The sequence below is a fragment of the Phascolarctos cinereus genome, unplaced genomic scaffold, assembly GCF_003287225.1.
Source record: "Phascolarctos cinereus isolate Bilbo 61053 unplaced genomic scaffold, phaCin_HiC Scaffold_3;HRSCAF=262, whole genome shotgun sequence".
Lineage (NCBI taxonomy): Eukaryota > Metazoa > Chordata > Mammalia > Diprotodontia > Phascolarctidae > Phascolarctos > Phascolarctos cinereus.
Window position 1 is genome coordinate 40835891 of NW_027555736.1, and position 24492 is coordinate 40860382.

General features: G+C 43.4%; 1 protein-coding gene and 1 pseudogene across 5 annotated transcripts in view; one reads left to right on the plus strand and one right to left on the minus strand.

Moving 5' to 3' along the window:
* Positions 1–5909: 5909 nt before the first annotated feature.
* LOC110213977 (uncharacterized) lies at positions 5910–13155 on the minus strand (annotated as a pseudogene).
* Positions 13145–24492, plus strand: part of ERLIN1 (ER lipid raft associated 1) — a 54924-nt gene continuing 43576 nt past the window's right edge. The window contains exons 1-3 of one of the 5 annotated variants that reach the window (XM_020994632.2): positions 13145–13235; positions 15350–15473; positions 18105–18186. In XM_020994632.2, the coding sequence (XP_020850291.1) occupies positions 13154–13235; positions 15350–15473; positions 18105–18186 (288 nt within the window). In that variant the 5' untranslated portion in view covers positions 13145–13153. Of the gene's footprint in view, positions 13286–13420; positions 13587–14153; positions 14684–15349; positions 15474–18104; positions 18187–24492 lie in introns of those variants that run through there. The other 4 variants (XM_020994633.2, XM_020994635.2, XM_020994634.2 and 1 more) reach the window with 4 other exon arrangements.

A 24492-nucleotide genomic window follows, 5' to 3' on the forward strand; every position in this document is an offset into this window, starting at 1 on the left:
GCTATAGTATACACTCTGGATCTCTGAGAGTAGATGTCCCTCTGAAGACCTAATCCAGAAGTGTAAGGACAAGTTGGTGAAGCATCCTGGAGAGGGTGCTACACATTGTTACCTTGAGTGCTTGTGTAGGAGCTGAGGACCCTTTTAGCCACATCTGTGGAGACCTAGACATGAGCTATATTCTGAAATTTCCAGTGAAAATTCTGGGCTGGGCAAAAATGAAACAGAGAGTTATGATTCAGGGGCACTACCTCCAAGACTGAACCCAATCTACGTTAGCTCAGTGTTTGAGGTGAAGCGCCATAAGTTACATCTTCATTTACATTGTTATAATCATTGTGAACATTGTTCTTTCATCCCTGCTTTCTTCACTCTGCATTACATCATACTGGTCTTCTCATGTTTCCCTAAATTCTTCATAGTTGTCATTCCTTTCAACATAGTAATATTCCATTCCGTTCGTAAGCCACGATTTGTTCAGTCATTCCCCAGTTGTTGGGCACATAGTTTATTTCCAGCATTTTGCTATTATAAATAGTGCTGATAGGAGTACTTTTGTACATATGAGTCTTTTCTTTTTGTCATCGACCTATTCAGGCTGCCTAGTCATGTGATTGCTGGGTCATAGGGAATAAATAATTTAGTAACTTTCTTGCATAATTACACATTGTTTTCTAGCACAATTAGATCACTTCACAGTACTACCAGTGGTCAATAAGGCTTCCAAAAGAGTAGATCTGATTACAGTCATGCCCCACTTTAGCCATGTGGACTCCACCTGCAAACAAACAAGTGAAAATGGTCCCTGAGCTATTAAGAAACTGTTTCTGTCACAAAACCCATGGACTTCATTCTGTAAGAGAAAACAGCCTATTGATTAGAATGGTATGTAAAATGAAGGTTACAGATTTCCCTTTTGTTTCCCACCCCCCCTAAATCTTTGAGAACAGATTCCAGTATTGAAATAGATGACCTGGGGGTAAACAAATGCAGCAGGACTGACCAGATAGTTTTGTTTTTTTTTTTTCCAAATGTGAATGTGCTCCAGAAGAGAAACATGACAGCATGGCCCAGGTGTCCATGCTCTAGAAGAGAAATTAGCTGCTCTCATATAATTAACCAATGGAATGTAAGTTTCTTGAGGTCAGTGACCATTCTTTTGTTGTTTTTTTGTTTTGTTTTGTTTTAGGCAATTGGGGTTAAGTGACTTGCCCAGGGTATCACAGCTGGTAAGTGTCAAGTGTTTGGTCTGAATTCTGGTCCTTTCCGACTTCAGGGTGCCCTAGCCACTGCGCCACCTAGCTGCCCCTCAGGAACTATTCTTGTTTGTGGGTTTTGTTTAGACATTTTTTTGTTTTGTTCAAGACCTATGAGTTCATCAAAGTGAGCAATTCTGAATGTAAATATTCAGTCCCTCAGGACAGGTCCCCTGCCTCCCTCTAACTTACAGAATCAGAGATCAGCTAGGAACACCAAAAGATTAAGTGACCTGCTCGGGTTCAAACTATCACTATGTGTTGGAAGCAGGCATGAGTCTTGCTTCCTAAAAAGTTTTCATTTTGTCGCGAGTTTGAGCCCTGCTTCTCACTGGGGCTCCTAGTTGCAGCTAGGGATTTATTTCGATGCAATTCAACAAGCATCTCTTAATAACAACAACAATAATAATAATAGCTAGTGTTTATAGAATGCTTTAAGGTTTGCAAAGCACCTAACATATCTCATTTTATTAGGTAAATCAATTTTATGAAGCACCTATTATGTGCAGGGCACTAAACTAGATGCTGCGGACACAAAGACGAAATGAAAAAGCAGTTCTTGCTCTCAGAGAGTTTATGTGGGGGTGAAGGGGAGGGTGGGAGAACAATAGATACAGAGATCAGCATGTACAAAATATACACAAGTACAATGGGTGTGTCTGGTGCATGCCTAGACCACCTGAGATGACATCTCTCCACGTAGAGGTCACTTAGGAGCTGCTTCTGGGAGACTGATGATGATATGTGAAGGCAGGGCCTTGGAGAGTACAGAACACCTATGGACATTCAGTAACTGGTTTGGTCAACATGTTGAAGAGAAGGCTCTTTGGCTGTGGAGACATTCTGAAAGACCCATTCAAGTTCTTTTTGTTCCATTCTGTTCTTGGAGATCTTGGTTTTTCCTTCCCTCCCCGTGTCCAGTGAAGGGAATGGAGTCTCTGACCTTGGGAGTTTCCACAGGTTGGGAGAACAAGCCAAAGAAAGTGGAGAGTCAGAGCCCAGACTCTGTTGCCACCAGCTAGGCATTAATGCCCTAAGGAACAAGGAACAATCTTTGGGAAAACCTTTAAGTTCTCTGCCCATGGGAAGCTGAGATGAGTATCTACCTGGAAGAGATGCTACTTTTCAGCACTAACTTAGTGGGACTAATGCTGTATAAAGTATTGAACCAAGTTGAACCTAGTTCTTCCTTCATCCCTTCTATCCCTCCATTCCCACCATCAAGGTGGTGTAAGAGAAAAAGATGTTCCCTTCCAAGCTGTTTGGGGAAGTGTTTCTAAGCTTGTTCTGGCTACATCTTCAAAATAAATATCATTTTTCAAAATCAATGTTAAGTGGTCAAACAGAACTGGGGTGCTTGCCATTGGCCCCCTCCCAATAGGGGATACACAGACCCCTATCATACATAGATGGGTCTGTAGCTTTTGTTTGGAGGCCAAGTGGTACCCAGAGTAAGGGATCAGTCTTTAGCTCAATTTGGTGATAGTTTCATTAAAAGGGCTTATTCTGTATATATGAGTAGTCTCATCCTGTTGAAGTAGGAAAAGTTCTGTATTTGATTCAGAGGACCTGGGTTCAAATCCCAGCCCTGCCACTTAATACCTGTGTAACTTTGGTTAGGTCACTTAACCTCTATTAGCTTCAGTTTCCTCATCTGTAAAATGATCCCTCAGATCTCTTTTACCTCTACACCTATGTTCCTATGATTTATGGCCAGTGCTTAGTCTAATTCTGTGGATTTGATCTTTGCTGCTGCCATCTACTGGGCTCCAGATAACTCTCCTTTTTTTCAATCATCCTTCCATTACGGACTCCATCCCAAGTCCTGCTCTCATCCTCGGTGACTTCAACACACCTAGATAGCCCCTGGAATATCCCTTCCTTCCAGTTAGTCAGCCTCCTCCGCTCCCTTGACCTTCAGCTCCACTTTATCCCAGGCACTCAAAGGGGTAGTCATACTTCATACTTTGGCATCATCCCACCACTGTGCTATCTCCTCAATCTTGAACTCTGAAATTCTCTTCTCTGATCATAATTTCCTCCCTTTCCCCCTCTCCTTCTACCTCACTTCTCTTAAATCTATTTGTTATCCACACAGTAACCTCCAGTCCTTGAATTCTTCCTTATTTTCACAGTCTATCACCTCTGTTCTTCTCTCACTTTTCTCCCCTTGGTCTTGATCCCATCATTAATGAGTGCCACAAAGTGCTGGTTTCTACTTCTGGCTCTGGTATCCCTTGTTTTTCTGCTAGTCAAGCCCTGGCAAATCATCTACTCTAGGTCATTTTCAGTATCCTCCTTCTGATCCTATTCATAAGCTGTGGAATGCAGTTAGACAAAGTCCTACAGCCAAAACTGACAGTCCTCTCCAAATTCATGTTATCTGACCTCATCCAGGCCTTCACTGCTATTGAGCAATCCAGAAATTTTCCCCTGATTGACTCTCTGTTATACTCCTCACAGTGGCTGTTCCAAACTTTCTTCTTAACTTAAGCATTCTATATTACCCTCTCCAGGATTTCTCTTAGCAGAGGCCATTTTCTGTGAAGGACACGTGTGCAGCCCATGTTAATGTCCTTTATTTCACATGCTCTACATCTGAAAGCTTTTCTACCTTCACCCACTATTTTTTTTCCTCTCCTCCTGTGTCAGAGAAAGTGGTAGACCTTCTTATCACTGCTGACCCCTCTACTTGTGTTTTTGTTCCCATCCCCACCTGACTCTTTCCTTCATTGGTTATCAAAGGGTACTCAGCTTAAATGTGCTGATACTCCATTCCCTCCCGTGGCAGCGTCTGGGCTCCAAATGGCCAGCCGAATAAAAACCCAGACTGATCCAGTTTAGAGTGTAAGCTAAGGGATGAAAATGAAATATTACTATAGAATGTGAAAATATGAAACCTATGACTTTTGCCCCTACCCTGAATCTGGAATTTCCTCTCTGTATGAACAACTTTCCACATTCGAAAACATTGTTTACAACGGTCACATTGTTTATTAGACACATAAGAAAGTGGAAAAGAAAACAGACCAAGCAAGTGCTGCTGCCTAAACTTCTTCCTGGAATCCTCGTGTACCCAGAGGTGGTAGGAACAACACAACAGCAACAGCAGCGACAATGACGACAACGACAACAACAACAAACACCCAGAGGTGGTAGGAAAGGGATTAGGCCATTCAGAGCGGTATTTAAGGCCTCCTATAATATGTCTACCTTTCCAGATTTATCACACATTTAATTCGACACAGTCTACACTCCAGCCAATCTGGCCTACTCCCCAACCCTATCAGGTCATCTCTCACCTCTGTGCATTTACACAAGTTATCCCCTGGTACTTGGAATATATTCTTTTCTCATTCAGGGCTTTTATCCTCCTTTAAAGCTAACTCAGAAGTCATTCCCCAATTGATAAATGGTCCAAAATATGAATAGGCAGTTTTCAGATGAAGAAATTAAAGTGATCTATAGTCATATGAAAAAATGTTCTAAATCACTATTGATTAGAGAAACTCACATTAAAACAACTCTGAGGCACCCATCCCACACCTATCTGATTGGCTAATATGACAAAAAAGGAAAATGATGAAGTTGGAGAAATTGGAACATTAATGTATTGCTGATGGAGTTGTGAACTGATCCCACCATTCTGGAGAGCAATTTGGAACTGTGCCCAAAGGGCTATAAAACTGTGAATACCCTTTGATCCAGCAATACCACTACTAAGTCTGTATCCCAAGGAGATCATAAAAAAAGGGAAAAGGACCTACATGTACAAAAATATTTATAGCAGCTGTTTTTGTGATGGCAAAAAAAAAATGGAAATCGAGGGAATGCCCATCAGTTTGGCAATGGCTGAACAAATTGTGGTATTTGAATATAATGGAAAACTATTGCGCTATAAGAAATGATGAGCAGGCAGATTTCAGAAAATCCTGGGAAAACTTACATGAACTCATGCCGAGTGAAATGAGAACATTGTACACAGTATCAGCAACATCGTGCCATGATCAGTTTTGATAGACTTAGCTCTTCTCAGCAACACAGTGATCTAAGACGATTCCAAAGGACTCATGATGGAAAATGCCATCCACATCCAGAAAAAGAACTATGCAGTCTGAATGCACACCAAAGCATACTGTTTTCTCTTTTTTTTTCTTTCTTGTGGCTTTCCCCTTTTGTTCTGATTCTCCTTTCAAACACGACTAATGGAGAAATATGTTTAATATGATTGTACATGTATAGCCTACATCAGATTGCTTGCCATCTTGGGGAAGGAGGAAAGGAGGAAAGGAGGAAAGAGGGAGGGAAAGAGGAGGAAGGGAGAAAGAAAAAAAATTGGAACTCAAAATCTTATAAAAGTGGATGTTGAAAACTATCTTTACATGTAATTGGAAAACATAAAATACTACTAAGTAGAAAAAAAAGATTTTAAAAATTAAAAAAAAAGTTAACTTAGGAGCACCCTCTTTCAGGAAGTCTTATATAGAATTGTTAATGCTCTCTTTCTTCTCTGGTTAACTATGTAATACCTTTTTTTTTTTTTTGAGCCAATCAGGGTTAAGTGACTTGTCCACAGTCACACAGTTATTTGTTGATCATATGCTTTCCTGCTCACTTGGTTTTTTTTGTTTGTTTGTTTGTTTTTTAGGAAGACTCAACATTTATTAAGCATCTTTAATGTGAAAGCATATGGTGTCAAGATACAAAGACAGACACAGACAAACATTTTACCCTCCAGAGGGCTAAAAGCCTAATATGGGTTTGCGTAATACAAAAAAAAAAAAAAAGATGGAAGAAACAATGACCTCCATTCTTTACTGTTCCAAATCTTGACCAGCTGTCATTCCCACCCACCCCTACACATAATTAATATCAATTTTCAATTAACAGGTCATCCCTTTAATGATCAGATTATTTCAATCACTATTAATTAGTTCTCCCTAGAGGATTAACTCAACCCAAATAGATATGGGAAACCACTTCATTAATACTTTGAAAACAGGGCAATCCCTGAAGGTGATGAATTGGATTTGCTGAAAGCCTATAAAATAGGGGCTAGCTATCTCTGTCTTTATTATTTTGTCTCCCTAACTTTTCCACTTCCAATTTGCCTGGGAATCCAAGCTGTCAGTAACTATTTTAGCCATTGTACTAATAACCAAGAACCCCAGGCCCCTCAGAAACGTCCAGCTGGACTTTCTCTGCGTGACATAGAAATCTCATTAAGTGGATGATTAAAGTTACAACACTCAGCCACAACCGCGTGAACTTTTCCTAAGCGGAAAAAGCTTCACATAGTATGAGACTTGGTTTTCCTCAAGCCTCTTCCTTTCCAAGACAGAAAACACAAAACCAAGGAATGGAATGGAATGGTTTTTTCCTATTAAGATGAAAATAATGAAACTCAGGACTGGATCACTTGGCCCTTTCTCTTCTTATCTCCTCCCTGTTCAAAGTGCTTACACCTTTTAATGACAAGCATCCTCTTAGACCTGCAGTTGGGTTCCACACATTCAAGCCTCAGTACAATCTTTTTAGTGGTCTTTGCCTTTTTCCAGAAAATTGCTTCTGTTTTACCACCATAGCCACTCTACTTCCTATCATATTGCCTTTTCCCCTGCGGGTACAGGGATCCTTGCCTTTTTTGTACTGTGTTGCTTTGTGAGGCAGGTGCTAGTTGCACTTTATGCAGAAAGTTCTGCGGATTTTAGGGATGTTCCCCAAAGGGCAGCGCTGCGCTTTCAGCTGGGCTTCTCTAACGTCCAGGTCTCTGGGATCCCTCGGCCGAGCACTCGTGGGCCAGCGATTGGCCAAGAAAGACAGCCAGCTTTGTAGGATGATGGCTGGAAGACTCGCTCACTTGTAATATTACTTAGTATTACTTGCCTTTGAGGGCAGAGACTGTTCTTTTTGCTCCTTCTTGCTATGACAGGTACTTAATAAATTTGTTGAATGGAATTAATGCTGGGTCTTTGTCTAATGTTAGGGGGTTGGCGGAGTTGCTATGGCTGGGAAGGGCATCTGTGGCCAATGCTTGCTGCTACGGCGCTGGCAAAGAGCTTCTGCTTGAAAACTTCTAGTACCTTCCAAGACTGTCCATTTCCCTTTGAGAGCAGCTTTGGAGGTTTAGCAAGTTTTTCTTTATGTCAAATCAAAATCTGCAATGAGCATTTGTTGCTCCTAGTAAGTTCTGAGCTTCGGACCCAAGCAAAAAAAAAAAAAGCCTAATCCTTCTTCCCCAAGATAATCCTTCCATGACTTAGTGACCCCATTGTTCCCAGACCTGCCTGTCAATATGTGTTGGGGGAGGTCCCAGTCTGCAGCTTTGTATTACCGGCCATTTATCTGGTACCAAGTCACTTCCCACCTGTTTATACCTGACAAACATCAGGTATAGGCAATTGGGGAGAAACCGAGATGCAATGGCCCATCCTCCTTTGCTGACCTGGACCTATCAAAATTGTCTTAATCACATTTTTGTTGTTCAATTGTTTCAGTTATGCCAACTGTTTGTGACCCTGTTAGGGGTTTTCTTGGCAAAGATACTGAAATGGTTTGCCATTTCCTTCTCCAGCTCATTTTACAAAGGAGGAAACTGAGACAAAGAGGGTTAAGTGATTTGTCCAGGATCACCCAGCTAGTAAGTGTCTGAGACTAGATGAGTCTTCCTGACTCCAGGCCTGGATCTCTATCCACTCTATCCCTTTATCTCATTATGAAAGTTATCAATAAAAAATGACTCCATTTGAATCCCTTGCTGATCTCCAATAATTAGCCCATCCATGTGATGCTAGCTTGAAGTAACTCCTTTTACTTCTCTTTGTCCTAAGGTTTGCGTCCTTAATCAGGGTGAAAGCCCAAACAAAGAATTTTCCTTTTAACAGCTTTGCTGTTTCCCGTAAGTCTTCTCCAAACATCCTCAGCTCCTCTAATGAATCCTCATATAGCGTATGGGTTTCTAGTCTTGTCTCCTTCCTGATTGCCCTCCTCAGTACATTATCAAGCTTAGAGCTTGGCTTGTGACAGGTTAGAGGTTTCAGTTTATGACTGTAGGGATGCAGTCTCTGACTGATGGTAGCTAGGGTTCATTTTGAATCTATGGTTAATACTGGAATTAGGGCTTAGATTTTATGGACCAATTTTTGGGATTATTTGTGACCCAAATGGAAGGAACAGTCTGTGACCAAGGTCATTTTGTGGTGGTGATTAAAGTTCAGTCTTTTGTTAGGGTTAGAGTTAAGTCAATAAGATCAGTTTCTCACTTGATTTAGGGCCCAATCTCTAAACAGGATTGGGACCAGTTCAGGTCCTGTTTATGGGGTTAGTTAGTCATGTTGATAGGGCTAGGGATGATTCTGTGGTTAAATAATCTCTGAGAAGAGAATCAGAGAAGCTGGACAGAGTGGTTCTGTCAGACAAACACAGACTTGGTTCTCTGGAGGGAAGCCTGAACAGCCATATGACCCCTCCAATGAACCATACAGCCCTATGTGTAAGCAGAGGGGTTTCTGGCCTCCTACACTCAGCTGTTGGTCCAAGAGGAAACTATTGCTGATGAGCAGCAAGAACAGAGGCAGAATGAATGGGACCATACTTGAGCTTTGCCTTTCACGGATACTTTGGGTTATATGCACAGTACCGGTCCAAGGAAAGAGGTCAATTCTTTAGTAACTGAATTATTTTCTGTAGTGGGAGGGATCTCAAACTCTAGATCTGTAACAATGAGATATATATAGAGATGTGAGCTCACTGGAAAGGAAAGAAGAGCTGTCTTAACTGTTGATGGACTTGGATGCAGGCCATTTTATCAGGTTTTTGGTTTGTTTGTTTTTTTGGTTGGGTTAAAACATGTCTTAAACCTGATGTTTTATTAGCCTGAGTACTTGCATGGAAATTGAGGGTCTTTTTCTATTTTTGTGGAGATCTAGTCTGGAACCTTCAGCTGCTCACAGAGGAAATGGTAGGTTGTGGTACAGACCAGAAATTAACTATTGAGAGTGCCCTTCTAATCAAACTCAGTCCAGGTAAGCCAAGATTTGGGTCTCTGGTGCTGGCCTTCTTCACTTGAAAATTTTAGAGCAAGGCTTAGAGGCTCGAAAGCAGCAAGCAGTTCCATCCCAATACCCAGAAGCTTTGAAAAGTATTCTTTTGTAAAAGCTTTTTAAAAAGTGCAGTTAACGGGGGCAGCTAGGTGGCGCAGTGTAGAGCGCACGGCCCTGGAGTTAGAGGGACCTGAGTTCAAATGTGGCTTCAGACACTTGACACTTACTAGCTGGGTGACCCCGGGCAAGTCACAATCCCATTGCCTGCCCCCCCCCAAAAAAAGTGCAGTTACTTCCAAATTGGCAGGATAACATAGCCTGGGGGCTAGGTGGTATAGTAGCTAGAACACTGGGCTTGGAATCAGGAAGACTTGAATCTGGTCTTAATAAAAATAATACCTAACCAAGCACTGTGTTAAGTTTGGTCCTCACAGCAACCCTAGGTGGGAGGTACTATTATTATCACCCCCATTTTAGAGATGAGAAAACTGAGGCAAAGAGAGGTTAAATGACTTGCCCAAGGCTATACAACTACTAAGTGTCTGAGGCTGGATTTGAACTCAGGTCTTCCCCAAGGCCCAGCACTTTCTATCCACTGGACCACTTAGCTTCCCTCAGACACTTGCTAGATTTATGACCCAGGGCAAGTCACTTAACCTCTGTCTGCCTCAGTCTCCTTAACTGTAGAATGGAGTTAATAACAGCACCTACCTCCCAGGGTTGTCGTGAGGAACAAATGAGATAATGCTTGTAAACTTGCATAGTGACTGGCATACCATAGGCACTTACTAAATGCGTGTTTCCTTCCTGAACCAGAATAAGATTGGCATTAGTACAAGGGGTGGCCTGCCTAGAAACACTGCCCCAGAACGAGGAGAAGTTTATAAGCCACTTAGCCCAGTCAGGACTATTTAACAAGGGGATTGTTGAGATGCCTTGAAGAGCATCTCTTTCACAGGCAAGGAAACTAAAACCTTTTGAGGGGAAGTTACTTGTTCAAGGTCATACAGCTAGTAAGTGGTAGAGCAGGAACTCCAAGCCCAGGCCTATGGCGCTATGTCCAATATTCTTTCCACTGTTCCCCACTCAACAATATGCCAGGCACACACCATGGGAGGGGCTGGGGATGTTAAGGCACGAGCAAAGACTCCCAGCATATGTGACAGCCCTCCCTCCTTTCCTTTAGAGAACACCCACCGCTGTTTAATTAAAATTACACACGCTCATCCTCTGAAGAGACGTGGGTCTTGTTTAGCTTCCTCATCATGGCGCACTTCTCTGTGCATGTGCCATCTCCTCCTGGAAGAATGTAAATTACTTGAGGTCAGTTTTTGTCTTCGGACAAAATTGTACCTACCGAGTGTGCTTGGTAAACATTTATTTATTCTTGTTAAATTATCCATTTGTGTTAGGGGGATCAGATTATTCTATTGAGGAGTTGGAGCTCAGGCTGTGAATGAGAGGTTAGGGCTGCAATTGAGGCCAAAATTAGGGCTTAGCCTTGGTCAATGTTTAGAGCTCAATCCATGGATAAGATTAGGGGAGAGTATATCAGTGTGGCCAGATTTCCAAGTGATTCTGTAACCAAAGAGAGGGATCTCTCTAGTGAAGCAAATTGCCTCTGGGTTAGGAATCAGTTTATGTGGAGGGGAAGAGGCTGTGGTTGAGATTTAGTCTAAATTTCTGGATGCTTTTCAAGCTGAGTCAGTATCCAGGCGTTTCATTCAGCCTGTGGCTGTAGTTAAGGCTCAGTTAGAGGCAAGATTAAGGGATCAGTGTGCTGCCAAGTCTGTGAGTCAGTGGTCAGGAATAGGGCTAGGTCTGTGACTGGGATTAGTTTCATAGGCTGTGCCTGAGAAAAACTGGATCTTGTACTTCAGCCTGTGGCCAGGGATCTGCCACCATCACCTCTATGCAGATGGAGTCCCAAAACTTTAGCACTACCTTCACCATTTGCCCAGGCCCAAGGCCAATTTTTCCAACTGACTCCTGGACATCTTCATCCGGCTGTCCAGTTGGTATTTTAAGCTCAAAATATCCAAAGCCGAAATCACTGTCTTTCTCTCTTCCCTATCCCCAACCTGCCCTCCCCTTCCATTTAACATCAATTTCTCTGGATGACGTTACCATTTGCTCAATTATTTTTTTACTTGCTTAGTCCGCAGTTCTATCTCTCTGCAGTATCTTTTGCTGTCTCCCTTCTCTCACCATCCACTCCAGTGTTATTTTAAAGTCTCTTCTAGGCTATTTAAATAGCCTCTTAATTGGTCTTCTTGCCCTGGCTCCATCTCTCCTCTATTTGAATTTATTTGCTCTTGTCTGAGTAATCTTTCCAACCCTAACCTGAAGTGAGCTAGTTATTCCTAATGACAACTAACATTTGTCTATCCCTTTAAAGTGTTCAGAGCCTGTGTATACATGATCTCATTTGCTCCTCACCACAAAGCTATAAAGATGGGAGCCTCAGTTATTTTACTGGTGAAGGAAAATGAAGGCCTTGGAGATCTCTTCTGTCTTTACAGCTATGATCCTGTGACTTCAAGTTCAGCAGCTGTTTTCAACTACACCATGTAGTTCTCTCTTTGTTCAGTTATTTAAGTTGTGTTCAACTCCCCGTGACCCCATTTGGGGTTTTCTTGAAAAAGACACTGGAGTGGTTGGGTATTTTCTTCTCCAGCTCATTTTACAGATGAGGAAACTGAGGCAAACAGGGTGAAGTGACTTACTCAGGGCCACACAGCTAGTGTCTGAGGCAGCCTTTGAACCCATGAAGATGAGTCTTTCTGACTCCAAGTCCAGCCTTCTATCCACTGCCATCAAGTAGCTGCCTCAGTTCTGTCCACTGTGCTCAAAAACCTTCCTCATTGTCTACTGATTAAGTATAAACTGATCTTCACATTTAAGGTTGCCTACCGTCTGGTTCCTGTTTACCTTATAACCTTAGTTGAAGCTCATTCTCCCATCCTTCACTCTACCTAGTCCATCTCCTTGCCTCTTTCATTATGTACATCTCTCTGCACACCACAGACACTTTCTTTGTGGGATTTGTATCGTTTTGAGAGTTAGCCTACCTTGAGTGGGATGAGAAGAGGATAGAGAGGAAGAAAGAGATGGAGAGACAGAGAGGGTGAGAGGGAGGGAGAGCAGGTCTTGGACTCGGGAAAACCCAAGTCCTTAGTGCTCTCTCACACATACAGGTTTTCACCTTGAACATCGGTTAGCATTTCAGTGCCTCACACAACTCTCTGCAAATTAAAAAAAAATGTGTATTTTGAAACTTGAGTTATGGCAAATAGCTATGATTACAGCCACTTAGGGATTAGAGTCCCCTGTAGCGCGCACACACACACACACACACACACACACACACACACACACACACATATTTTATATGCATATTTACATTCATGTGTGCATGTATGTATTATATATACACGCATGCATATTTGTATGAATGTACCCATGGGCGGGTTCCTTCACAGCAGACAGGATATCTCAATATTTGTGGGATTGACTGGGAAGATGGAGGGCGGATGGCTGGCAAAGCTGGGGGGTGCCCCCATTCAGCTGCTTGCCCTAGCCCACACCCCTCCGAGTGAAAGAGAAAACCTCCCAGAAACTGACTCGGTTCACAGGAACTTCAAGGTCAGAGTCCCTGCCCCACCCCTTCCTCGGAAAGCCCGGCTGGTCTGCTCCGGACCTCCCACGCTTGTGCCACGTGGGTCTAGGCTCCAAATCCTCACATCTCCACCAGGGGGAGACAAACCCAAACAACGCGCATCGAAAGCGAGAGACCAGTTTTGTCTCTGCTCGCTCGCCGTCTTCTCTGCCCGGCCATCCGGGATGTGATTGCGCATGCGTGCAACCGGGCGCCTGCGCAGAAGCGCGGGACTCTGGGCCCGCCGGCAGTTGTGGGCGACCGGTGGTTCCTGGAAAGGTGGGCGACGAGCTCGGCGGGGGCGCGCCGGGGAGATGCGCAGCCGATCGGTGAGGCAGGGGGCGGGCGGGGAGGTCTGGCGGTAGAGGCCTTCTCGCTGCAGCAGCAGTCCTCCCTCTTCAGGGGGCTGTACCTGACGGGGAGGCGGCGTCCTCAGGGCAGGGGGCGTCACTGAAGGGCGCGGCCGTCACAGGCAGCCTCGGCCGAGGCGGGGACCGCGGAGAAGTGGTCCCGGGTGTTGTCACCGAGGGGCAGGGCCGCCCGCCCGAGCCCGAGGCTGACCACCCCCTGGTGTCACGGAGGGAAGCAGGGAGCGGAGGCGATGTCAGGAAGGGGCGGGGGAGAGAGCAGGTGTGGAGGGCCGGGGGAGGGGCCTCGGGGTCATCTAGTTCAACTCCCTCTCGGCCTGGGGTGGGGAGGTCTGCCACCTAGTACCTACAGCCCCTGGGGCTACCCACGAGGAAGGGGGAGGGACCGAGATGACTTGTCCCTGAGAGGGAAGGTGGGGAGGGGGAGGGGAGTGTGACCGAGGGCAGGGGGAGCTGAGGAAGGAGTATTGCTGAGAACGAGTTGGAAGAGTTCGGATTTGAACTCAGGTCCTCCAAACTCCAAGGGCCGGTGCTCCATCCACTGTGCCACCTGGCTGCCCCCGTAGGGTCTCAATTTGAAACCAGGCCCCCTGACCCCACAGTCAGCCCGCTTTTCCAGGGCAGTCTAGAGGGAGCGGGCTTGTGAGGAGGCGGCCACTAGTGGGAGGATGATCACTGGGGGGGTAGGAGAAGTGAGTCTAGGGGAGGAGAGGAGGGGGTGATGGGAGGGGCTGTCCTTGAAGGGAAGTGTGGAGGGGGTGAGCATCTTGATAAAGGGGTGTCACTGAGGCTGAGCCATTCCTTAGGGGGCTAGGAAGTCATTGAGGAGAGGGAGATGAGGAAGAGTGGACTTGGTCACAAAGGGGAAAGGAAGAGTCCCTTGGGATTCTCCCTGCCTTTGTCCCTAAAAGGCAGGACTGAAGAAGTGCATGTCCTGATGGGGAGACAGATGTCATTGAGAGTTTGCCACTAGACACTGTGTGACCAGGGACAGTTCACTGACTTCTTGACACTGTCCAGTAGGGATAAGAATACCTATAATCCTTATCTCCCAGAATTGTTGTTAGGATCAAGCGAGATCAGATTTTGTGAAGCTGTGTACCTTAAAACCCTACATAAACATTAGCTATTATTTTCTCTGAAGGGTTGTCTCTGAGGCAGAGTGGGGGGACCATTTGTCGGGGACAGAGATTGTCATTGAAGGGGAAGGAAGGAGTATCACTTAAGAGAGTGGTGGTTTCTGAAGGTGTCTTTGGAGGAGATGGGGAGTAGGAGGAGTGTTTTACTGAACCAGAAGGAGTTATCCCTGATCTAAGAGGAGCTGTCACTGAGGAGGAGGGGAAGGAGGGGTTGCCACAGGTGAGGATCTCTGAGGGGAGAGAATGTTAAGGGAAGTGACTTTGAAGATGGGGTGTATCACTGAGGGGAAGGAGAGTTAGCTGGGGAGGATGAGTAGGGTAGAGAATGTCTGAGCAGACTGAAGTTCATTGAGGTGAAAGGGAAGAACATTGCAAGGGATATTCTAGGAAAGACAGATTATTGCTGAAGAGGGGGTATCTTGGGAAGATTGCTGTTAACTGAGGGAAAAGGGTATTTGTTAGAAGATAATATAATTGAGGGATAGAGATTATCACTGACATGCAGGTGGAGCTTTTTCTGAAGGGGAAGGGAGACTTCTGTTTCATTTGGAATTATTGAGTGAGAAAAAAGGGGTCATTGGGGAGGGAAGGAGGTGAACTGGTGGGCTGAATGGAAAAGATGTTACTGAAGTGGATAATGGGGGGTTTTGTGGGGATAGCTATTAGGGAACAGGGAGGTCACTGGAACTAAGAAGGGTGGGATCATGGTGGGTTTGGGGCAATGGTGGGTCTGAGAAGAAGGGACCATTTCTATCAGGGTGCACACAGGGGAGGGGAGGAAGAGGGGCTCCTTTGGAGACCTAGGCTTCTCGTCATTGGTTATAGAAAGGGGACTGGACCATCTGGGGAAAGGGAGATCAGGACTATTGGTTCGCTCCTCATATAGGAAGAGCCAGGATGAACATGACTCAAGCCGGGGCTCTGGGGGCTGCAGCTGCAGGGCTGGTGGTTGTTCTCCTCTACGCCTCCATCCACAGGATCGAGGAGGGACACCTTGCTGTGTACTACAGGTGAGTGCCAGGCCACGGGAGCCCAACAGGCCAGGGTGTACATCCAGCTTAGGTTGTCCAATAAAGACAGCTGCGACCCCTGGGAATTTGGAATCTCCAAATGTAAGTTCTCCTTACTACAGTGTTATCTTCTAGGCCTGGGGCTGGGTTGCTTATCATCAAGCAGCCTTTGTGAAGTGCATGGTATTATGGGGGGCAGTGCCTCTGGCCGTGGTGATAACTGATTTGATTGTTACCGCTTTGTGGAGCTTGGTGCTTTTATTTGTTCATTAATTTCTTCCTAACAACCCCTTTTCTCCAGTTCCCCTGAATCTGATCACTATAAATAGTAACCGTGGCACATTATGGCTATGAAGGATAAAATGCAGATAAATGTGTAAATAGTCTTGTGTACACTTAACTTTTCTTTCTTTTCAGCATGTTAGTCTGGCCTACAGGGTAAGGGGAAAGTAATATGGAAAATTTAATTTCATTTAGATGTTATTGCCGGCACTTCTCATAAGTGGAGACCCATTATCTACGGGGAGATCAGTCAATGGAGGCCTTGGGCAGAGTTCATTAAAAGAGTATTTACTTACCACTCCTAGTTTCAATGTATCCCTACTCCTAGCTTTGAGTTAGAGACATTCTTCTGATTGAGGAAATGTCACACTTTAAAGAAGCTTGTTTTTGAGTGTTTTTACTGGTAGGTCACCATAGGGGTAATTTGATAGAAGAAGTGACAAACTGTGTGTGACTGGTAGTCAGGAATAGTACTCTGTTTCTAATTAAGGATGGCCATAGGTACCATCTAAGAGCTAGGATTATCAGGTTAGAGATGTTCCCCCCAAAATTGCTGTGATTTCATTATCCATGTATACTGTTTTCATTTTCAGCATGTTAAACTTTTTTGCCTCCCATAAATTCCAACATCGATATCATGGAGGTGGATTCTTTAAGACTTTACCAGGGGAGTCTTAAGTTCTGATAAACCTTACAAAGTCAGAAAGGTGTTGAGTTGACCAGCCCATCAGCAACTTATGCATACTATCTGATGGCGAGCCTAGCTGAGTGTAGAAAGGCTTCTCACCAGAAAGTTGACAACCAAGTGATTTTGGTGGGGGGGGCATCTCTGAAACTCATGAAGACCAACTACTGGGGCCTGTGGGGAGTGCTCACTGATGAAATTGTGAATCTTTTGACATTGAAGAACTAGTTCTCGGAGAAATCCGTTCTATAAGTGTATCTGGTAAAACAGAACATTGATATAATAGATGTTTTAATAAATGTTGAAATGAAACCAAGTGAAATTTGTCCAAAATGACTTCCTTTAAGTTTCAAGACATAGTCCCAGTTTCTTTTGTGAGCATCCTGGGATTTGAATAAATAAGTCCATTTTGCCTCTCTACCTTTTCAGCTTTCATATTTCCAATTTAACTAATTCTCTTTTTTGGTTTTTATTCAAAGAACTTGCCCTGAAGGGTTATCAGCCTTGTGGGGAAGAAAAGGTGGGCCAGACCACAGTACAATTCCGTGGTTAGAATGCTTGGACTCAAAGTATGGTCATTACTAGTTCAGTGTCTTCCTGCAAGGAGGTCTTCAGTGGAATGCCCCGAATACCTGTGCTTTACCCTGTACTGCTTAATGTTTTTATCAGTGACTTGGATGAAGGTATAGAGGACACAAAACTGGGAAAGTTAGCTGACACATTGGGTAACAGGACTAGAAGTATAGAATGATGGGCCGGATGAAATGCAATGTATTTTGTAGAGCCAACTTTAGTAGTGGTAAATGAGAAGTTCTTCGTGTGCTCAAGAGCCAACTGCACAAGTATAGAGTGGTAGAAGTATGGCTAGATGAACAATGCAGGTGAAAAAAACCCTCATCCATCAAGTAGCCTGCAAACTCAGGAGGCATCCACGGTGACATCACAGCCAGAAAAAGGGAGTGCTGCACTCATGGAGGCGTAGTGTCCAAAGTGAGAGAGGTTAGAATCCATTGTATTCTGCATTTCTGGAGTGTTGTGTTCAGTTCCAGATACAAGGTTTTGGGGAAGACCTTGTCAAATGGGAGTATTTCCAGAGGATATTAGCCAGGTTGGATAATGGAGGACTTGAGGTTGTGTCATGTGAGAATTGTTTGGAAGAACTACATATATCTAGAGTAGAGAAGAAAAGCCCTGAGGGGGGAGATGGGGCAGGTAGGGCATGATCCCTTTGTTAAAGTTTGTGAAAGATTGTCATGTGGAAGAGGAATTTGCCCTGTTTTGCTGTGTCCTCACGGGCAGGCCTAAGAACAATCACCAAAATTGCTGAGAGGTCAATTTCAGCTTGATGTCAGCTTTAATTCCCAATTAAAGCTCTCCTCAAATGGAAGGAGCTGCCTCCATGGGAGGTAGTGGTTTCCCTTTCACGTGGAGGTTTTCAAGCATAGACTCCTTACTTTTCAGCAATGCTATTGAGTGCATTAAAGTCCTGTTCGGATACAGGTTGGACTAGATGACCTTTAAGGCCCGTGTGTCCCTTCTAACTTCTACATTCTCTAATTCTATGATGAGTTACTGTTGAACATTTTTTTCCTGAATTCTAAGTTGGAAAGATAATTTTATTCTTCTTTAATAACCTTGACACATTGAAACATCTTTTTTTTCAGGGGAGGAGCTTTACTTACTAGCCCCAGTGGACCAGGCTATCATATTATGTTGCCTTTTATTACCACCTACAGATCTGTTCAGGTGAGTGATGCCTAGAGGAACCCAAAATTTGGACAGGTAGGTGTTAGGGGAGTAATGTGAAGCCAAAGGGATGGCGATTTTCCCTCCTTCTTTCCTAAATAAATAGAATTGTTTTTAATTATTTTAAAATGTTGAAAAATCATTCATTTTAAACACTCTTGTTTCTATATATAAGTGGTTGTTTGGGCATGTAGTTTAATATTTTGTAGGAATTCTCCAGGGTAGCCTTGAGGTTTTCTTTCTCTATGGACTTTTTTCTCTTCATTTTGCCAGTCAAATAAATATTATGAAGGTTTCATAAAGTACAATTCTAACTATGACATTTAATAAACTCCAGTGGCTCCCTATTACCACTAGGATCAAATATAAATTCTTCTCTTTGGCATTTAGAGTCCTTCACAATCTCCCTTTCTAATCTTATTATGCCCAGTTCCCCTTGGCAAGCTCATCAGGCTTTCTTAGTATTCCTTTTATATGATGCTATGTCTCCTTGATCTACACTAGCTATCTCCCGTTTCTGAAATGTACCTTCTCTTTGTTTTATCTCACAACTAAGAACCTCTGGTTCCCAGGGTCAAGCTAACTCGAATGCCAATGTCCACATGAAGTCTCATTCCCCAAGCAATAGTTGCTTTTTGCACCAGAACAACTTTCATATTTTATGTATACTGTATCTGTATAAGTACATGTTGTGTCATCTTTTCCCTTTTTTCCCTTTTCCTCCCCAACCCCCCATACGATGTTAGCTTCTTAAAGGCAGAGACCCTTCCTCCCTTCCCCTCTCCCTCCCTTTTTCTCCTCCCCTCCCTTTTCTCTTTCTTTCTTTCTTCCTTATATATCTAATGCCTAGCATAGTCCTGGAACGTGGTAGACACTTAATGTTTTTTGCTTATTGTACCTTTTTATTGTTGAAAATAGAACAGGAATAGTCACATTAAAAATATAGGTTAAGTGATGAATTTAAAAGTATATTGGGTATTCATAGTGACTGGGTCAGTAGACTCCATTAGTGTAGAGGACCTGTGTTCTCATACACAGTGAGATCTGTGTTAACACTTTTTTTGTCCATTATATTATGCAGAATTATATTTGAGTTACTATTAGAACATTTATTTTGACAGTGCCCCTCAGTGTTTTGCAAGGGCATCCAGTAAATTGCAGGCCCTCTTGAAAGCAAGTCATATCCTTTTGTTTTTGTATCTCCAGTGCTGACTATAGTGCCTTGAATGATGGTAGTGGTAGGTGCTTAATAGATACTTGTTGAACATTTATTGATCAGTGCCTTGTTCTAGCAGGCATACCGATCATGAGTGAAAAGGACTGGCTAGATGGAGGTAGTGGATGGCCAACTAGTGCAATTGGAAATCTGTATATTCAAGAGAACCTGGCCACCATCTGTTTCATTTTGTGTGTGTATGAATTTATTTTAAGTCCAATACATTTGACAGTTTAAATACTGTTTCAGCAGAAATATTCTGACAAAAACAGTGATGGTCTTATCAAATAAAAAAGTTCTCCTATGCAGCCATTTGCTAGAACCATTGATTAAAAGAAAAAGATTGTTGGTGTGTATACTTTTTGAACTGCAATGTAATCTGTAATCTTTGTGTTGGCTGTAACTTTTCCTCATCTCTTTCAGGAAATTCAAACCCAAACTCACCTTCTGCCGTCATTATAATGTTTATCTCATCCATACTGTTTGAGCTGCAGTCTTCTGTGAAGTGAGATGATGCTGAGAGCTCTTTGGTGTCATTCTTTTTTTTTTTTTAATTTTTAGGCAATTGGAGTTAAGTGACTTGCCCAGGGTCACACAGCTAGTAAGTGTCAAGGGTTTGGGCTGAGGCCGGACTTGAACTCAGGTCCTCCTGACTTCAGGGCCAGTGCTCTATCCACTGCGACACGTAGCTGCCCCCTTTGGTGTCATTCTTATCATTCTTATCCTATATCTTAAATCCTGAGTACCTTCCTGAGTACCTTTCATGGTTAGAAGAGGTGAGATATTTGCCAACAGCACTGCTGGATGGTCATCGTGTGTGTGTGTGTGTGTGTGTGTGTGTGTGTGTGTGTGTGTGTGTGTGTGTGTGTGTGTTTAAGTAAGAAGATTAGTCAAGTGACTAGGGGTTAGGTTATGAAGAACTTGTTATTTGATCCTGGAGGTGATAGGCAACCATTGGAGTTTATTGGGCAGGAGAGTGACATGGTCGATCAGACCTGTACTTTTATTTTTTTTTTCAGTCAGAGACAAGGTTTATTAGAACATCCGCCATATTGGCCAGACTCTTAAGGAATCTAAGCATTTGTATCGCTAATGCAAGCAGGCCAGATCTTAAGAATCTGAGCCGTTGGCTGGATTATAAGAATTTGAGCACTTGAATGGAGATGAAATGGACCCTATATACAGAAAGACTGTGGGAGTGGCCAAGTAGTCTGGGATGACTGGAGGAGGAGTCTAAGGAGGATCTGGATGGGAGTGGCCAGTAAGCTGGAGTGAACAGAACACCAGGGACCTGGGCCATGTGGCCCAGGGAGAATGGAGTCTAGATAGGATTAAGTGTATGGGAAGTAGCCAGGGACAATCGGAAAGTAACCGAACCCGAGTGGGAGGTTGACAATGAAAAGTCAGTTCAGTAGAGTATAGCCTTAGGCAAATGCCAGAGATTTGGGGAAAATCCAGGGATTTTCTTTTTTGGGGTCCAGATCCCAAAGAGCATGGTCTTTTCCTTTTGGGGGTTCAGATCCCATCCCCATCATTCCCCCTTCAAACAAATGGGACCCAAATTCTTTTGGGGTAAGGGGCGAAGGTCTTGGCTTTTGAAACTGCTTCCTGCTGGCAAGGGGCATAGAACTCCCTGCTTCGAAGGAGTCCCAAAGAGAAGGTTGACTGACGACCTGTACTTTAGAAAGATGAATTTGACAGCTGAGTAGAGGATGAACTGAAGTGGGGAAAGACTTGTGGCTGGCAGCCAGCAGGCAAACTATGACAATAGTCTAAATGTGAGGTAGTGTCAGACGGGGAAAGGGGGTGCATGCAAAAGATGTTACAAAGGTAAAATTGACAGGATTTGGCAACAGATTGAATATAGAAGGAGTGAGAGATAGTGAGGAGTTGAGGTTGACACCTAGATTTTGAGCAGGAATAGGGAAGTTAAGAAGAAGGGAGGATTTTTTGGGGAAAGATAAGGAGTTCAGTTTTGTACATGTGGAGTTTAATATGGCTATTGAATATTCAGATTGAGATATCCAATAAGCAGCTGGAGATGTGAATTTGGAGCTCAGCAGAAAGTTTAGGGCTGAATAAATTGATTTGAGAATCATTAGCATAGAAATGATAATTGAATCCATGGGAGCTGATGAAATCAAGTGAAATGGTGTAGAGGGAAAAGAGAAGAGGGCCCAGACCCTGTGGGATACCCATGGTTCTTGGCTGTGATCTGAATGAAGATCCAGAAAGAGAACTAAGAGCTAAACCTAGGGAAAAGAGAGTCAAGTTGATGAGGGTGATTAACATTGTTAAAAGCTGCAGAAAGGTCAACAAGGATGGGGACTGAGAAAAGATTATTAGATTTGCTGAGTAAGAAGTTGTTAGTAATTTTGGAGAGAGCAATTTCAGTCGAATGTGAGGTTGGAAGCCAGACCACTGAAAATTAAAAGAGTGAGAGAAAGGAAAGTAGAGGAGGCACTTATCTATCATAGGCAGCCTTAGCAATGTGTTTAGAAAGACAGGAAAGATATGGGAAATAGGTTGTGGGGATAGATAGATCAAGTGAGGGGGTTTTTTTGTTGTGGTTTTTTTTTTTTGTGAGGGCAATTGGGGTTAAGTGACTTGCCCAGAGTCACACTGCTAGTGAGTGTTATATGTCTGAGGCCGGACTTGAACTCAGGTCGTCCTGACTTCAGGGCCGGTGCTCTATCTGCTGCGCCACCTAGGTGCCCCCAAGTGAGGGTTTTTTGAGGATGGAGGAGATAGGGGCATGTTTTTTAGGTAGTAGGGAAGCAGCCAGTAGACAGGGAGAGATGGATAAAAAAGAGAGTGGGAATGAAATAGGGACAATATTTGGAAGAAGATGGGATAGAATAGGATCACTTGTGCATGTATAGGGGTTTGCCTTAGCAAGGAGAAAGGGCCCCCTCTTCATGTGAGACAGAGTGAAGGAGGACAGAGTGGCAGAAGGCCTTTGGACCTGTTAAGTGCCCATTCACATCCCACATCCTCCCTGTCTGTCATAGCATAGTTCAGATCCTCCCTCTTTCATGAAACTTTTTCAGGTAACTTACCAGCATAAATTGCTTTCCTTTGTGACTACACTGACATCAGTTGTGGCATGTAATTATATTTCATTCCCAAATGTATTATGTATTTTCACATGTCTTGGTCTATATTATCACATCACCTTGCCAACAAGATTATCATGTTATGCTGCCGAACACATAGAAAACATGAAATAAATACTTGTTGAATTGAATTGTTATCAGGAGGTATTGTGGCAAAAGAGGGGAAAAAACTCTGGATTGAATGTCAGGAGGCCTGGATTCTGGTCTTAGATCTGTTGTCTTACGACAGGTCACCTGATATTTCTGCCTTCTGTAGCCAGAAATATGCACCCTATAATTTCTAAAAATGAGATTTAACTGGATTATTTTAAGGAGTTAGAGAAACAGGCTAGGGTGGGATTATTATTTTTAAAATTAATTTATTTACTTTTAGTTTTCAACATTCACTTCCATGAGATTTTGAGTTCCAAGTTTTCTTCCCATCTTTCCCCTCCCATAATCCCAAGACAGCATGCAATCTAATATAGGCTCTACATATGCATTCATATTGAATCTATTTTCACATTAGTCATGTTGTATAGAAGAGTTAGAACCAATGGGAGAAACCACCAGAAAGAAGAAGCCCCCCCTCCCCCAAAAAAGAGCTCAAATAATGTGCTTTGATCTACCTTTAGACTCCATAGTTCTTTTTCTGGATATGGATAGCATTTTCCATCACGAGTCCTTTGGAGTTGTCTTGGATCCTTGCATTGCTGAGAGGAGATGAGTCTGTCAAAGTTAGTCATCGCACATTGTGTCTGTTACTGTGTACAATGTTCTGGTTCTGCTCACTTCACTCAGCATCATTTCATTTAAGTCTTCCCAGGTTTTTCTGAAGTCAGGATTATTTTTTTTCCTATTAAACATATTTCCTCATTAGTCATGTTTTAAAGAAGAATTAGAACCAATAGGAGGAACCATAAGAAAGAAGAAGTGGAGGGGGGGAGCTCAAATAGTGTACTTCGATTTGTATTCAGACTCCATAGTTCTTTCTCTGGATGTGGATAGCATTTTCCGTCATGAGACTTTTGGAGATGTCTTAGATCCTTGCATTGCTGAGAAGAGCTAAGTCTATCACAGTCATCTCACAGCATGGCTGTTACTGTGTACAGCGTTCTCTTGGTTTTGCTCACTTCACTCAGCATGCACGTCTTTCCAGGTTTTTCTGAAGTCCTCCAGTTCATCATTTCTTATAGCACAATAGTATTCCGTTACATTCATATACCACAGCTTGTTCAGCCATTCCCCAGTTGATGGGCATCCCCTCAATTTCTGATTCTGTGCCACCACAGAAAGAGTTGCTATAAATATTTTTGACCATGTAGGTCATTTTACCATTTTTATGATCTCTTTGGGATACAGCCCTAGAAGTGGTGTTGCTGGGTTAGAAGGTGTGCAACATTTTTATAGCCCTTTGGGCATAATCAGGATTATTTTTAGGGCTATGTTTTACTATACAATTATCTGATTTTGTTTGGGTAGGCCTGTAAGCTAGACAATATTCAGTTGACATTGTATCTGCTTTCTGTCATTTGAGATGCAAACCAGGCTTGTCAGTCAATAAGCATTTATTTTATTTTTTGGGTGAGGCAATCAGGGTTAAGTGACTTGCCCAGGGTCACACAGCTAGTAAGTGTTATGTGTCAGAATCCGGATTTGAACTCAGCTCCTTCCGACTAGGCCAGTACTCTATCCACTTTGCCACCTAGCTGCCCCCAAGAACTGTGGTAGGTTCTGGGGGATATGAAGACAGAAAATGAAACAGTTTCCACCACTAGGAGTTTACATTCTCCCTGAGAAACAGACAAAATGCATACAAAGTAAATAGAAGGTAATTTTGGAGGTGGGGAAATCTATACCAGGAAAGGCAAGCTGAGCTTTGAACTTTGGGAGGCTAGGGATTGGGAGAGTTAGAGGTGAAGGCGTGTATTTCAGGCGTGAAGGAGCCTCTGCAAAGACAGAGGTGGAGCTGGAGGGTGATTGGAGGTGTGGGAC